General features: G+C 39.9%; 1 protein-coding gene across 5 annotated transcripts in view; it reads right to left on the minus strand.

Annotated features, from left to right (window-relative positions):
- Nucleotides 1-16,328, minus strand: part of LOC130177360 (plakophilin-4-like) — a 77,440-nt gene extending 61,112 nt beyond the window's left edge. For 4 of the 5 annotated variants that reach the window (XM_056389035.1, XM_056389033.1, XM_056389034.1 and 1 more), the window contains exons 1-2: nt 16,146-16,285; nt 695-828 (exon numbers count right to left, since the gene is read on the minus strand). In XM_056389035.1, the coding sequence (XP_056245010.1) occupies nt 695-823 (129 nt within the window). In that variant the 5' untranslated portion in view covers nt 824-828; nt 16,146-16,285. Of the gene's footprint in view, nt 1-694; nt 829-16,145 lie in introns of all 5 variants that reach the window. The other variant, XM_056389036.1, reaches the window with a different exon arrangement.

Consider the following 16,328-nt stretch of genomic DNA (forward strand, 5'->3'; position numbering starts at 1 on the left):
ACATGTTTATGTTTAACAATCAGTCTACATGTTCATGTAGACACACAACGTGCGCACACATAAAATGCACTGCCAACTGTAATACTATGGACAAGTTACAAACTTAAGTGAACACAAAGCTTTTACAGCTTAGTTCTGGCTAAACATAGCTGTAAGGTTTTGTGTTTATTTTATGTTGGTGGCCTGACTGTCAGGGCATAAAAGATGGTCTCTGGAAACTCTCCCAGCTGTTGCTCCAGTGACAGGGGCTGAGCAAAAGAACTGCCCCCGGGAACAGCAACCAGTGGCACATAGGGCATTGCAACTTCTGCATTGATCATGTGATGTGAGTTAAGATACGCGTCTTTGCTGAAAACATTTGTGGGTTAAGCCAGATAAGGGCGCCCCTGCTGCCGCCTATGCTCTGGGCCACAGTTATATGATTGCAATGAGAAAAGGGTGCGTGACACATATGTGACACAAAAGAAAAATTTCCACATACATAGTATAATGTGCAATGTACTGTCACCAGATAATTTTAAGTTTAAGTTTTATTTATATATATATATATTTATATATATCACTGTCTGAACATGATCTCAGACTTTTAGACCCCACTGCAGATGGTACATAAACACAAAAACAGTGCCATATGTGACATGTAACATGAATCATTTCACTCTTAGCACAGTATGAATGCAAGAAAACACTCTACCTGTTCTTTCACAGAGGCCAGGATGTTGTTGGCGGTGTTGTCAGCCTCCATGTTGCGGCCAGTTGAACTGTCGCGGATGGTCAGCAGAAGCCCCTCCTCCGTGCCTGGGCTCTGCTCAGGAGCTGGCATTCCTCCTACATGGATGCGCGCGCGGGCACACATACACACACATACATACACACATACACACACACACACACAGCATAATGTGGTCACCACAGGCACTCGCTTGAAAAAAAACAAAACAAAACAAAGCAAAAAACAAAACAAAACAATCTTGTACACACATACCAGACTGTGTGCATGTATGTGCAAACACACTCCACTCGTAAATGCACACTTAGTCAATCCCTCCTCAATACACAGGGGCGAATAATGCTGAGAAGTGACTATCAATGGTCACACGCCACCACCAGCAATACACAAACACACACCCACACATGCCATATGGCCCAAAGAGAAAAAGATAGTCAATGTTTCATGTCTGTGACAGTGCAAATCAATGCCATATGGCTTTGAAAAAACACACAAGTTAAAAAATGATTTGTGATTTTAATGCGGTGATGTAAAAAAAATATAACACAAACATAACAATAGCCAATGATTGTAGTAAAACCACAAAACAATTCAAATCGACACTATGCAAAGGCTGCCCTAAAATACCAAGCATACGTGCGTGCAGGTGAAAACTATATATGTTTGTGTATTAGATACAGTGCAGAGGTTGCAGGAAATGAGTGAGAGCAGGCCTTTGAAAAAAGGAAACAAAAAACAAGTCAGCAGCCCGACAGAAGAGTTAAGGTGTTCCTGTATCCTTCGCTCTCTCTGGCCTCTTGTCCGGGATTGAAATGAGAAAATAGAACGAATAGTTATGGTCTCATTATATCTGTTGACAGGGAGAGTGTCAGGGGAACGCTGCTCAAGGTGGATCCATATTTACTAGAAGGAGCCTGTTGAGCCAGACAGTGCAGCTAAAGGCTGCAATAGCTTCCTCACAGCTCAGGGCTGCAGCAGTAGACAAGAGCAAGGCGTCCAATAACACAGGAGCTATGTGACTTCAGGGAAACAGGGATTTTACTATGACATTTACAGCCTTAGAGATCCACTGCTGCTGTCATCTTCAAGATACGGATATAAAGACACATTCCACCCCCGGGTTTCTACACATATATTTTGACCTACATGATTTACTCTACTAAACCAGACAAAATTCAGCCAAGATGATGCATGTTGTAATGGGACAACGTCTTCACATGGTGGAAAATTGCTGCGTAAACCACGATGAAATAATCATATAATAATTTACAAAATAGCCCTGTCACTAGCATTATAACTTATTATTTCCTCCATGAAAGTCTCTAGTATAGTATCCGTCATCCATTCTTGCATCCAGAGGTTGACTTGAAGACCTGATATACAGTAGCTTCACTGAGTTAGCACTGACAGACATTTAAAATCATTTTAATGAGTTAAAGGGTCATATACTGTCATGTAAATGCATCTCATAAGAGTACTGAATTCTTTTGCTGAGGCTGACAGCCAGTTTGTTTACAGTGAGAACATAAAGGTTTTTGGCCTGGGATGAAGCAGTAAGTGGTGGTGGGGAGGCATGAAGTATGTGGGAGGTCCCCCAAACATTTAGATGAAATGTGACCCTGAGGTATTCTGGGAGTCTGTCATCAAGACACAGTGAGCCTTTCAAGGTGCCTGAGCTGAACCAAGTCATGTGCCAGCCCTGTTGTTAAACAGCAGATAAGGTTTTACTACTACCAAGTATGATAGTCCACACAGGATATTCCATGTATTCCCCGGTCAGTCTCCTAAATTCCTTTCCTACTCATTCATAGTGTAGCAATAAACCGCCCTCACTCCCTCCCACCTTCACTGCAGCTTTTGAATCAGGGATATGGCACTTTATTCCCACAAAATGCAGAAACAGGAAATGGGAAAAGCTGTGTGAATTTGACAGAACTCCTCCTCCCTGACGAACACAGACGAGAACAACACAGACAGGACTGACAGAGCACAAATTCTAAAACTGTCAGAGGTTGCCAACCCGGTTGGGGTGGATAAAATCCTTTCGGCTGTGTCCCTCAGGATGTTCACACAAGAGGGACAATGAGAGGTGTGCAGTTATGTTAGCTAGGCATCGTTATGGTAATTGTCATCTAAATCACCCTAGATTAGGTATAAATGGGCCTCTACATACTTGACCTTTCTGTAACCCTTCACTATTTCATTTGATACAATACAGCCTCCTATCAAAAAAGAAAATTCCTTGCCATAACCAAAACCTGTGTATATAATCAGTCCAAATGAATCTCCCTTTGCAGTCTAAACTTGCCTGTAGGAAACTGCACACTAAGCACACTGTAGGAAATGGAGCCACAGTAAAAACAACATACAAAGAGGAAAGCAAACCCTATCGAAGGCACCATTAAGCAAAGAAAAATCGCGATGTGTATCTGGGCCTACCTCTGAAATTCCCCATTACATCTGGTCCAGAATGATTTCACTCTGCTTTGCTCTCAGCAGCTTTGAGATTGGAGTGAAGACAAAGATTCTGCTGCCAACCTACCACAGTCCTATAAGCACACGGCTGACTGGTTCTTCAGCATTTCTCTTTGTGTTTCCCTCCAAATGCAGAAAGGAAAAATAGCCTCACTGAACTCTCTGGCAGTTAAAAACTTTGGTATGTCAAGACCTTAGACAGTTCGAGGAGCAAACACAAGGCTGAGAAGGATGTGAAAAAGCTAAGGAGGTGGGCCCAAACTGTGCAGCCTTCAAGGCTATCATAACATTGATGCCTAAGGACTATACTGCGTAGTTCCCACTGAGTAAAGATGACCTCATTCTGGTCTGAACAGAGGCAAACCAGTGTGTAATTATGACCGTTATGGTTATTTTCCTTGACTAAGCAGAAGACAAACACACTGTATACAACAAGATCTTAGAGTGTTACATGTCAAAAAAAAAAATCTGAGTGTTTAAACAATTTCTTTCAGTGAAAAGTTTCAACATGGAATAATAAACATCTTTTACAAGACACTAATTCTAGTCAAAGATTCTAGTAAATCTCCTCTTTAAAGTATTATAATCCAGGTTGCCAAGAAAAGTCTTAGTCTGACCCCACCCTGACTCGTTGGATCAAGTGGTCTGATCTACTGACCTCAGACTGCGGCCACTCCTTGGAGCTTCTTACACAACCCCTCTTTCCATGACTCTCTGTTTCCCAAACTAAACGTGGCCTATGATGCAAGGAAGGAAAAGGAAGTGGAATCGACTGTGCAGCAGTGTTTACAAATCTGTTCAGGTGTAAAATATGAATGAGAGAGTATGTTCTAAAGGGAATGACGCTAAAGAGAGTTGAGACAGATTTACTGTCCCGGATTCAAACACTGTCTTCTTGCATCAATTTCACCTACAGACATGGATTCATAAGTTCTCTGATCCATCTGAAAGCCACCTGTGCCTTGTGTCACCTTCCCCAAGGAGCACCACAGTAGCTTATCAAATATGAGCCATCACACAGGCTACGTTATACATACACACAGGAAACCAGGTTATTGAGAGAAATAAGGTTAAAGGAGGAAACAGGAATATACCTGTACATTCTCCACAATAACATGGTTATTGTAACACCTATGTTTACATTCAGCTGGTCAGTAAGCACATTGCTTATACGGCCTATTTTGAGCCAAAACTACAGGGACTACATATGTAAGTTAATTAGTCATTTGTGATTCTGAAGCCTAAAGAGCAGTTTTCCTGACTGTATTGTGGCACGTATCTGAATTTAAAAATAGCCTGCAGTTAAACACTCAGAACGTAACTTCATTTAGACTTATTTGTTTCAGTTTCAGTTTTTGTCTGACTTTCAATTTGACCACTTTATTTTTTCCTTTCATGCCACTGCACTGCTGTCACATTGATACTACCTGTCTTACGTGTTTTGTCATGCAGGTATTTCATGTGCTCTTACAAAAACCCTGTTGGAAACCTGGTTAAAAACATACATGGCTGAGAGATCAGGTTTCCCCAACAAAAAACTAGCTTTGTTACAGTGTTATCTGAATCCCTTAGTACTTACATGACATCAAATGTTACTGCAGAAATCCCACAGGAAACACATGACTTAAGTGCACGTAAATGCGCTGACTTACATATTCTTTTCATTTCTCACTTTTACTTCAAGAGGAGATAAACTGTCATCACCTGAATGCCGTGTTCCTGTAAGTCAAAAGACCCATTGTCTGTCAGTCAGCGGAAGGAAGGTTTGTCTTCAGGAGGCTGAGTGACACCAGGTCACAGTAATTCAACACAGACAAATTGAGATGAGCTGTGAAATAATTATATATCAGCCTGAATTTCAGTGGAGAGGAGTCTGGGAGAAGCAGCAGTTTAAATGCTGATTGCACTGACTTGGTGAGCTGAAAAGGGTTGGGAAATCTACAGCACAAAGAGAGCTGAGAGCTACCTAAGGTAAATCTACAACAGTGCTACACTTCTCTTATCTGCAGCTCCTTTTTTTGGAGAGAAAAACAGTGATAGGTTGTAGTTAATTGCCATCTTCTTAAAACTCAATTTGAATCCTATATATGGAATCAAACTTGGCAATTCATGGAGTGAAATTACAAAATATCTACTCGTAAGAGCTACGTTATGTGTAGTAATCTAATAACAATTTTACAGTGTATAGAGCTTAACATCCCATTAAACCTCTGTCTCTCCAGCTCATCCACCCTCAGGATGTCCGAAACAAACATGAAGTCATCAAAGTATGCACTTGATATATAGGCAATCACGCAAGACCATCTGGGAGGAATCTCATTGTTCCCGGTTCATTCTGCAACCCCAAACATGCAGCCAGAGACATAAAGAACTATCTTCAGAGACAAGAAGAACAAGGAGCCCTGCAACTGATGGTTAGGCATCCATAGAACCATGAAAAACTGTGCACAGGTACCTAGGGGAGTTAGTGCTGTGTTAAAGGCAAAGGGTGGCCACACTAAATGTTGATTTGATTTTTTTTTGCTGCTCTTTATATGAAGTTAACTGATAAATAAAAACTATTCATGACATTATTCTTGAAAGCATCCTTAATTTACAACATTTTTTCACAAGTGCCTAAAACCTGCAATGGATTCCCCGTGGCTTCCTAAAAGAGGGTAACCACCTTTAATCTGAGCACGAGGGGCTGATCAGATGAAAACCCACATACGCTCAGGCCCCTGTGGCACATGATGGCTTATAACATATCTAGAGTAAACTAGCAGCGTTATGCAGCATGTAAAATCTCTGTAGGGAGACATACAGTCCCATTACTAATCTCTCAGCAGCTACCACATCCCCAAAGACTCAAAATGCTTAATTGCTTCTTTCTAACACTGTATTGACTTCCCTGAATAAAACTAACATGGTCCAGTATAATTCGCCAGGAAGAACAATAATATATTTCAGCCTCAATAAATAGAGCGACATACAAAAACCTTTTTGCATCAGCTCAGAAAACCATTCACAACAGCCACATTATGTTCCATAGCAAGTTGCTGAATTCTTAAACCATTTCTGAAATCCCCTACTGCACACACTGTTGGGATAAACATGTGGTTAGGAATTGCTGACTATGGCCCTGACCAAAGTAATGGCTCTGAGCTGGTTTCAGAATGTGAGTAATACTAATATACAACTCGTCCTATAGATACTGCATGTCACCGATTAACCTTAACCTCAGGCGGTATACTTCTCTAAGTATCAACATACAGTGCCTTCTTCCTAGATGCCACATGTGGAAAATTCTTTTAAGGAGGATGACAAATTCTCGGCAAGTGTCCCACATGATGGATTTGCCAGCAGAAACACAAAATGTTATTATTAGATCCCTCGATGTTTGACTTTCTCAACAGCTGAAAATGCTTTGCTCATATTAACACACCCAAAAGCAAAGGAATGTCTCATTTCCGACGAAAAAACAGTCTCACATGCACACACAATAACTCTATCAATCATTACACAGAATAAGCAGAGAATGATGTAACCTCCTTTAAACAGACACATACCTGTCCTCTGGTTGCTATTGAATAAAACAAGGTGAAAAATATGAGGCTAAATGGAGTGAAGACAATAGTCCAACTTCATACTCATCCACCTTCTCAACAAAGTGGGCATGAATAGAAATCAATCAGAAGCTGCACCCATGCCTACATCATACCGTCAACCTCACCCTGACACATGTTGCAATAACCTGAGGCCTATCTGAGCATGTGTATCCACAGGGCAGGGCTTGTCTCCGAGTAAAGGCAGGAAATACAGTCATTTAACCATCTACACAACACACAAACCTGCACAGACTAATGCCACACACCACATCCAAACTCTCTGGGCTGCACTTTATCTGGCTAGATATGTTTACTCAAAGAGGGCACGGGGAAGATGACTGCAGTCCAAATAATCCATGTTTGCACTGCGCAGCAGTAAAAACACAAGACTAAACTTCCAGGAACAACTTCCCACAGTGATCATTCACCCTCAAAATCATTTCCTCACAACAATACCTCATCTAATGGGGAGCAGAGAGGCTCAACTGCAGGTTCATCAGCTGTTTCCAACATGTCATCACTGGTAATATGTTGTGACAGAACGGGACATAAATTATTCTGATTGGATGTAAATCCCTTAAGTAGAATCTGGGTTTGTGCTAGACAGACGTGCTTCATCCTGTCACACATTGTTAGACGAATACATTTAACACCCTAATGCCTTTTTGCATACAGTTACAATGCAAACACAACTACTACAGCAGCAATGACTCCCAAGAAGGAATTATAGCATAATGCTGCGTATATCTCATGTGAAGTCAATACAAAAATTCATTCCTTGTACGACAGATAAGACACAAGACAAATGTAAAAGATTTCATGCACTAAGCTAATTGTCAATGTTGAATGAAAAGGATTTGACCATGGCTTGGTATGTTCATTATCTAACCTCATTTAACAGTTCAGTTAAAAATGTGTTTAATCAATTCTGCAAGTTTTATCAACACTCCACGCTCCATTTGCTGTGTCAATCATTTTCCCACTGCTGAGCATATCATATGGTTATCAAATGATTGTGTTTAAATTTTATATCATGCAGGATTCTGGGAGAGAGGCCTGACAGAAATACCATGCTCATCCGAATGACAAAAATTGAGAAGGAAAATTAGCATAACAAGTGCAATGCTATTGGCAGTGTCCTGGATCCCCACAATGCAAGGTGTCTCAGAGGTGAATAACTGGGCTCACTCAGCACTTTTTACTGAGACCGATTACAGCCAGAGATGAACTACCCACAGAAAAATAATCAATCACATAGCTATGAATTGTAAAAGTCTAATTTAGCTGACTGCTTCTTAATAAAAACGATCATTTTGAAGATCTGTTGTGATGAATTGGGAGATAAAGGAGGATGGCTTTTACGTCTACTGTCATACATACATCTTGCTCTGACACATTGCATGTGTCAAGATTATTAATATCACAGTTTTGTCCACGTCTACATATGTTTTTGTTTTGTGAGGGAACTATATCTTTTCACCCCGAAAATAGTGATCCAGTTACAAAAAATAGGTTGATGTTAAAATATTTTTTATTTCCATAATGGCAAAAGTTAGTTGAAATCACAAACATCTTAACATGACAACACAATATAAAAGAACAGCACACATATTGCTGTTATCACAACACCAAATGCTCTGTCCTACTGACATTCCTGTCAGCACGCTGCTTGTCCCAACATTTCATGTAAACCAAAACCAAACACCTGCAGTCTGACTGAAAAGGATAATCAGCAATCTTTGTAGCAGTTTTGTTTGTAAGAGTGCAACCATGTATAAAAAACGTTACTGATAACAGATTGCCTATCGTATCCACTACGATTTACTATTGATGGTGAACTGAGATGAACTCTAGGAATGACAATCTAGGCAATTTACAGTTTTATTCCACATGGTTTACATCTTTAGTTCAATTAAGAATAATTTGAATGGGTTGGAAAGTGCATCATTGACCATTGCTATTATCTGGGATTCATAATAGCTTTTCTGCCTTAAGATGAAAAAATATTCAGTTTATTGACAAAAAGCTACTCTTCATTTCATTATGATTAACCAGGTCCAGCTCTAGAGCTGTACAAATACATGCTGGTCTTCTGGTTTCAAGCTATGAACAAGCTAATCAAGAAAATAAGAATAAATATTGAGATTGAAAGATTAAATTCCTCTGTGCAGTGACACTGACTTCTGAACTCTGGTGAACTTTGAAAAACAAAACACAGGAACTTTTGTTGTATGGAACCAGCTTAAAGAAGGAGATGGATATGCAGAGGCCTAGACATGTGCAATCCTGATGGCTGATTTGCATTAGCACTGCCTACTCGGTGTTCTGTGCTTCGGAGTGGAGAGACAGGGGTCATGGAGCAACGTGATGCTAACCATTCAAATTTGAGTGCGGCTACTGATAACTGCACCAAAAACAGTTTGACAAAAACAGTGATCAATATGAAGAAAAGTCCTGACTGACACAAGTCAAGACATTAAGAAATTATGGTACTGCTTCCGACCACAACTTCAAGGCCTTCTGGCCTTAGTGTTAGGGCTATTTGTCCTGGTGTATTGCTAACAGTGTAATGGTAAGGGTGCATTTTTTGACAAAAATCCCTGCTTTTAGTAACTTCTCTAAAGTAGGTGGCTCCTTGAAAGTCACATTACTTAACCACAATTTTTGTCTTGATGTTGACAAGATTGACAGTTTAGCTTATTTGACTATTTACAATAGAAATACCCCAATGCTAATAACATATTTTCAAGCACCTGAGCTGACTGAAATAAAATTGCACTCCAAAAAAAGGTATTTACCTCTTCTTTGAGCCTCCTCTAGCTTTGGCCTGCAGGTTGGAAAATGATCCCTAAAAGTCCTGAGAGAAAACCTAATCTATATCTGTACACCTAAGACAGTCCCTTCAGCGAGTGGCCAAGCATTAGCTGAGCTCTGCCTTACATTAACTTGACTTTAACGTTTGTTTTCTCCTGGAAATCAACAATGAAGTCAAAATAAAGTCAGTAAAGTAAATAAATAAAGAGTGAACAGAAATGTTCTGAATATTGATTATTTTGCAACTACCCTGTGGTGGGCAGTAAAAATGTGAGATGATTCACATGTTTCATGCAAGTTACTGTGAATAACTCTGCAAATGAGGCAATGAGAGCAAAAATAAAGACCTTTTATTGGTATTGGGAACCATTCTTTACCGTGGACAATCAAAAGCTAACATGTTACTATTGAACTCAAGCCCCGAGGGAAAGAGCCAGACTGTGAAGCAATGTTGGTGTTTTCAAGTTCTTTCTGTGACGCACACTGACCCAAAAAGCATTTTTCACATAAACAATCCTTGGAAAAGGAGCCAAATGTAAAATGGAGAATACATTTTTGTAATCCATTTGGTCCAATAACATTTGGAACGTTTAGAATAGCTGCACAATTAAGTTATTTTATCCCACTCATTTGTGCGGGGAGCCAACACGAAGTCATTCGGGTCAGCCAGCAGAAGTCTTGGACACACATGCTCTTCGCAGCTCGAATGGAGGACTGTAGTGCGCATGCTCTGTGAGCCCAAAAACAAGGAAAAGTGAGGAAGCCTGTGACATCTTTGAGGTGTATGTGCTCAGTGAGCAACGTTTACAGGAATGAATGGGACACCATCAACATGGTTTTACGTTCTCTTTAATACAGCTATGGTTGAGGTGAATCTTACAACTGACGTGCCTATTATTAAAGTTGTCAAAGTTCAAGTCACTGATGACAGAAATAAGATACTTATCTCAATAAAGAAATGGGTTGCAAATTTCAGTGCCAGCTCCATTTAACAGAGTGCTTGAGTAAAGTTAACCAAAACTGGTCTATTGCCGAGGACTATAACAATAAAGTGAGATCAAAATCATTTGGATCAAGGCTGATATGAAAGGAAAACAAAACTCAGAGAAAACCCTCAGAGAGTAAAACTGGAATAAATGAAATGGGTAAAATCTGTTTCTTAACCATCAGGACACTGACACGCATCGAACCATGATGCAGAAAGACGGATGGAATTTAGTTACTTAAGAAAATGTCAGGTCAGCCAACCAGCACCAGCTGGCCTTTTAAAACAAGGATTTAGTTCAGGTGAGTATGCTGTCTACTGTATTTGATATGCAGGATTTTAATATATTGGCACAGTTCATCAGAAATTCCTGGGACGCAGACTGACAAAAAGGCGAATATCTCTGACTGCAATGTCACTGCATAGTGAGTGGAAGGTAGGATTTCTGTTAGATGGCACCATATGGGTAATCTATCAAAGGGGATTTAATTGAAAAAATAAATCACACCCCATGAGTTAGTAAAATAAATTCCCCCTTAGTTGTACTCTGTAATGATTCACGGAGGAGGTGTATGACTTCGCAGCTCTGCAGAGGTACGTATAGTTTTATTTGAGGCATTTTCTACGATTTATATCCTTAGGGTGCTACAGACCCAGAAGTGTGAGTGCCATCATGTTCATCATATCACAGAGATACTTCTGCAAAAATTCTTTTATATATCTAATGTAAGACATATCAATATGCAATTTCCTATCCTGATAGCCACAAAACTGTGTGTGAGTAATGTTTCTTTCATCTTTTCTGGATTTATCTGAACTACAGCAGGAAACTTTAAAATGATGTGTGAGCACCTGGGAATGAATGTCCATCCAAAAATAAGAGGACTTGGCATTGTTCTGGGTTACTGATGCATGCAGGGGAGAGTGCACTTCAGATGCCATGAAAAACAGTTCTCCCTCTGACAAGACCAAGCTCTTTAACAGGTTGGATGAGTTTGTAAACTGGTAGCATAACAGTTATAGTCACACTTTAGGCCTTATAGAAAAACTGCCAACAATTGTGGGTTATTTTTTTGCTTCTTGGAGTAAGTTTTCTGCTACAGAAGACCAGTGTTTCATTCATACAAATTATATGAATCTGAGCACCATTGCCTCAAGGCTACAGGTTTGTCAGCTTTGATGTTGTCACAATATCAAGTTACTCTAACAGAGCAAGAAAAAATACAGTATAAGCTTTGATATCACAGCCCACATCTGCCTCACAATTCCACAACCAATTGCATAGCATAGGATCTATAAAATGCCATTTCAAATGCCATGTTCTTGAACTGTATTTGTTCATTTCCAATGTCAACAACTCCCCTTTTCAGAGGTAATTTTACTTTGTTGCAATCTTTTAAATGCCTTGACATTTAAGAAGTGAATTTTTTGCCTCTTTGCAGACTTTTATGGAAACAGGTGAGGCAGACAAATCCCACAGATCATTTCAGTTTCCAGTTGTAGTCTGGGAAGTAGCATAACTGTCATGGTCACTAGAATGTAACCTGACATTGGGGAGATGCCTTCACCTTCTGACTAAATTCAGCCACCGTCCGCTCACATTCCACTTTGGGGTGAAACCTAATCCCCCAAACAAGCGATATGAGCTTTTAAAAAGCCGCAACCAAGAAGCACACAGCTTTAGTTTGACGTTTAGCTCATGTGCTGAAACAATAAGTCAATTAAGAAATTAGTCAATTGACTGAAAATTAAATCAGATTAATCTGATTGAAAGAGAGCCAATTCTCTGAATCATTTAACAAGCTGAACATGCCAAACATTTGGTGGCTACACTTTGGCTACTGGGAGAGTGGCTGGTTCTCTGAATTGTAAATGTACATCTTTGAGTGTGAAGACAGTTGGTCAGACCAAAAATTCAATTTCAATTAAACCATTCTGACATTTCACCAACTAAAGAATCAATCAAAAGCCTTGTGTATAGAGATTGTTGAGTTGTCTACAAGTATGGCATCTGGTTCAAAAATTTCCCATTCAGCATCAAGCATCATTCTAGTTCATGACATGTTTGGGTGTTTATTCATTATGCCATGTACTCCACTGGGATGGACTCCTGTACCACTCCTCCTTTTACCATCAGCAAAGAGAGAGCTTTCGCCTGGGGTGATAATGTGAGTAGCACTTTGAAATATTCAACAAGGTATTATGTGCCCTGTTGAGGTCATTCTGAAGCTGATAGGTTTAGATTGATGGGATGGTTTTAGCAATGAAGTTGCACGAACACTTCAGCAGTAAGGCTGAATGTGGAGCAAAAGACAGTGGAAAAACTCTGTCCCTCCAAAGCTGCTGTCCACATAGCAGACACGGATGAGTGTCTGTCTTTCAGACTCAGCATGTCAGGTCCATGGAGGGCTATTTTACTGGACAAAAATCTATTGTGCACCTAATCTCTGAAAGCGCTGACATGCTTTGTGTTCTGTATTATCTTTAGCTGTCCGGGATCCAACCAAAGCATGAAATCTGAGGCTCTTTCAGGAATCTATCTACATATCCAGTTAGATCAACAATCAGCCAGCAGCCGCACATGTCAAGGCTTATTCACACAAGCCACTGCAAGGCTGAATACCCTCTATACATGAATTATGGTTCTTTAATTGGTTTGATTGAATTTGTTTGTTTGTTTTACATATGACAGGACAGCATTCCTCACATAGGAGTGGGCTATGCTGCAAATTTATAATTAACAGTTAAGATTGAAATCCCCCTGCATATTATTACTTGAATCTTGACAATATAGTTTTAGATATTAAAAATGAATATTTTTTAATAATTTATGCTCATTGTTTTATTTAGAACTCTTAAAATTGATATAACAAAGATAGATATAAAGTTCACAATGGAAATTCCCTACCCTTTTACATGGCTTGTTCTCAAGAGGGCCAGGAGAGTAATACCAACTGTCTTTAGACCACACCATGCAAATGTCGAATGGAAAGAAGCTATGTGAGGTGGATATGATGAAAAAAAAAAGAATTTCCACACCAAAGGATGCATAAAACCTTTTTTTCAGTTGATTGCTACTATGAACTATTATTACCATCCCCCACTGGAGCCACAACACAGTAGCAAAGAGAACTTCCAGACAAAAAAAACTCTCTCTCACACTTTTGAATCTGCATCACTATGTGTACTCTCAAATTATTATTATTACACAGTAAATTATGCTTTTGAGAGTGAACAGTACATATGTATCTATGCCTTCAAATTCAACATTTGTGTTATAAATGCAGTAATATCATACAAGATAGACTTAAGGGTTGGTCACAGAATACATGGAATACATAAAACACAAAAAGCTGACTGCCATTCAGTAAAAGCTCAACTTTTAAGAGTACTTGATTGACTGAACTGTCCACATGGGATGCTACACTAAAAAAAATTCTCTTGACTGGCTGAGGGAAGAAGCTGATATGTCAGCACTTCACTTAAATACAAACATACTTGCACAGACATAAGACAATTAACTAAACAACCACGCTGTCAGATGGAGACTGAAAATTCTTAAAAAGTGGGAATACTTTTTGATCATAGCAGAAAAAAGTAAATCTGACATGTAACATAAGGGTGAGGCTTTAAGCCTTGATGTTGGGCCAGAATTAAGAAGTGAAAAAAATTCAAGGAAGCAAGGCCCGCCAAAGAGCGCTAAACTATTCAACTATTGTCATTTCCCATTAAAAAGAACTCAGCATGACGACTGGGTCAAACGATCACACTAAAGGTATTTTGCAAGCATAGTTGTGTTTTTGTCTACTGTGGCAGAAATCGTTTTTCGTGCAAACAATACCTTTTTTTAACATCTACTAGCCCCCGCATAATCTATAAGGAAAGTTTCAAAAACATGCATCACTATCTTGTACAACCAGAGTGATACACAACAAGGAGTAGGACAAATGAAACTGACAACAGGTTGGCAGCATGTCTGACCTGCTAAAACCTCTTTTACTTGTCCCAAACAGTGTCACTGCTAAAGTACAAGCAGTAACTACCAAAAACACACACACACAAACAGAGGTTGAGTTTGACTCTTCAAAACAACATCCCGCTGTTGTTGCAATTCCACAGTAAACCACCCTCAATGGTTGTCAGCTGTGTGACTGTGTGTCTTGTGCACTAATGTGAATCACGAGGGGAGAAACCTAGAGATTCCTCTTGGGTGTGTGTGCATGTGTGTGTGTCAGATTGAGTGAGTGTGAGACAGAGTTCACATATGATTTTGTTTGCCATATGCACTCCCACTGTTAAGTGGCTGAAATAAAATTAACCTGCAATATGGTCACATCAGTGATGTAGGCAGATAACCTTTCCACGTCTGCATGGCAACAGGAAAGACTTGAAGCACTGCTTCCAGCATATTTCATGTGATAACATGAGCATGAATCTTGACCTTTGGTGCATATCCATCATAACAAAATTAATAACTGCTTCTTCAAGCTTTTTCCTTGCCTTGGTTTTAGAGAGACTTAAACATGACACAGAGGGATTTAAGTTAAATGTAAAATTATTTTCCTTGCAATTGCATTTCTCACACTAGGATTTTAGTGACAGTTCATACGGACAAGCAATGGATTATAAGAAATATGAGCTGAAGACTGAGCAAAGGGTTTTATGTTGTATGAGACGTACATTTACTATAGTGCACATCAAATCACACCCACTTTTAAAACCAAAGTGGGACATGATAATGGACATATGCCTTGTCTAATTTAATAAACACTAGCTACCTAATCAACCAGACTAAATGAATGCTGCACTTTAATGCATTAGGGCAGATAATTTGACTATTTCTTTGACAGCCTCTCAGGGAATAAAGGTGAGTCCATCTTGTCCTAAAAAGGTTGGTTGTTCATGCACAATACAAAGCAATGAACGTCACGGTTCAGGTTAAAAGGGACGCATCTGCTTAAAATGCAGATTAGGGTCATTAAATATGGCGTACTTTGAGTGTAGCGAGTAAACGCGAGGTAAAGGTAAGTTTATCTTACGGGCGAAGAGTGTCTGGGTCTCCTCCCCTCGGCGACCTCGCATTCCAGAGATTCCCACACTCTAAGCTCACCTGCTTTTTCCTTCACCACTGAGCTAAACGCTTTCAAGGGCAACATGAGAGCAAGGTGAGTTTGGGAGGTTTATTTTTTAATACTGGAAAACTAACACCAAAACAGTTTCAGTTCGTTGGCCGGCTAAGTTTTCATAGGCGTTACGTGGAAGACAGAGCGTGAAGGTCCCTCAAAGGTGTGCGTTGTTGACGATGAATCGGTCACAAGAACAAGATTAGCGTAGTATTAGATTCTCCCCCACCGAGAAGAAGCCTAAAGAAGCTTCTCTTGTGCCACACACGTACAAAAGCTACCACTTTCTTTTCGATGTGAATTGAAGACTTTCTGAGTTCAAGCAGCAGTGCATACTCTCCTGCCTTGCGCACAGACGAGTTCATTTTCCCTTAGGTTCTCCTCCAATTACCCTGCAGTTAGTGAAGGAGCGGAAAAAAGCAGTTAAATACCTTAAGAGGACTGTTGTTGAGCTGGCTGAGCTGCGGCTCGGATGTACATTGGAACATGGAACTTCATCGGTAAACTCCCGTCGTTTAGTCCCATGCATGTGGAAGAGTGAAACTCGCCTCCATAGCCGAGAAGAAGACGAAGACGACCCCTCCGCTGCTCCCTGCTTCCACCAGCACAGTCCT

Source organism: Seriola aureovittata, chromosome 11 (genome assembly GCF_021018895.1).
Source record: "Seriola aureovittata isolate HTS-2021-v1 ecotype China chromosome 11, ASM2101889v1, whole genome shotgun sequence".
Lineage (NCBI taxonomy): Eukaryota > Metazoa > Chordata > Actinopteri > Carangiformes > Carangidae > Seriola > Seriola aureovittata.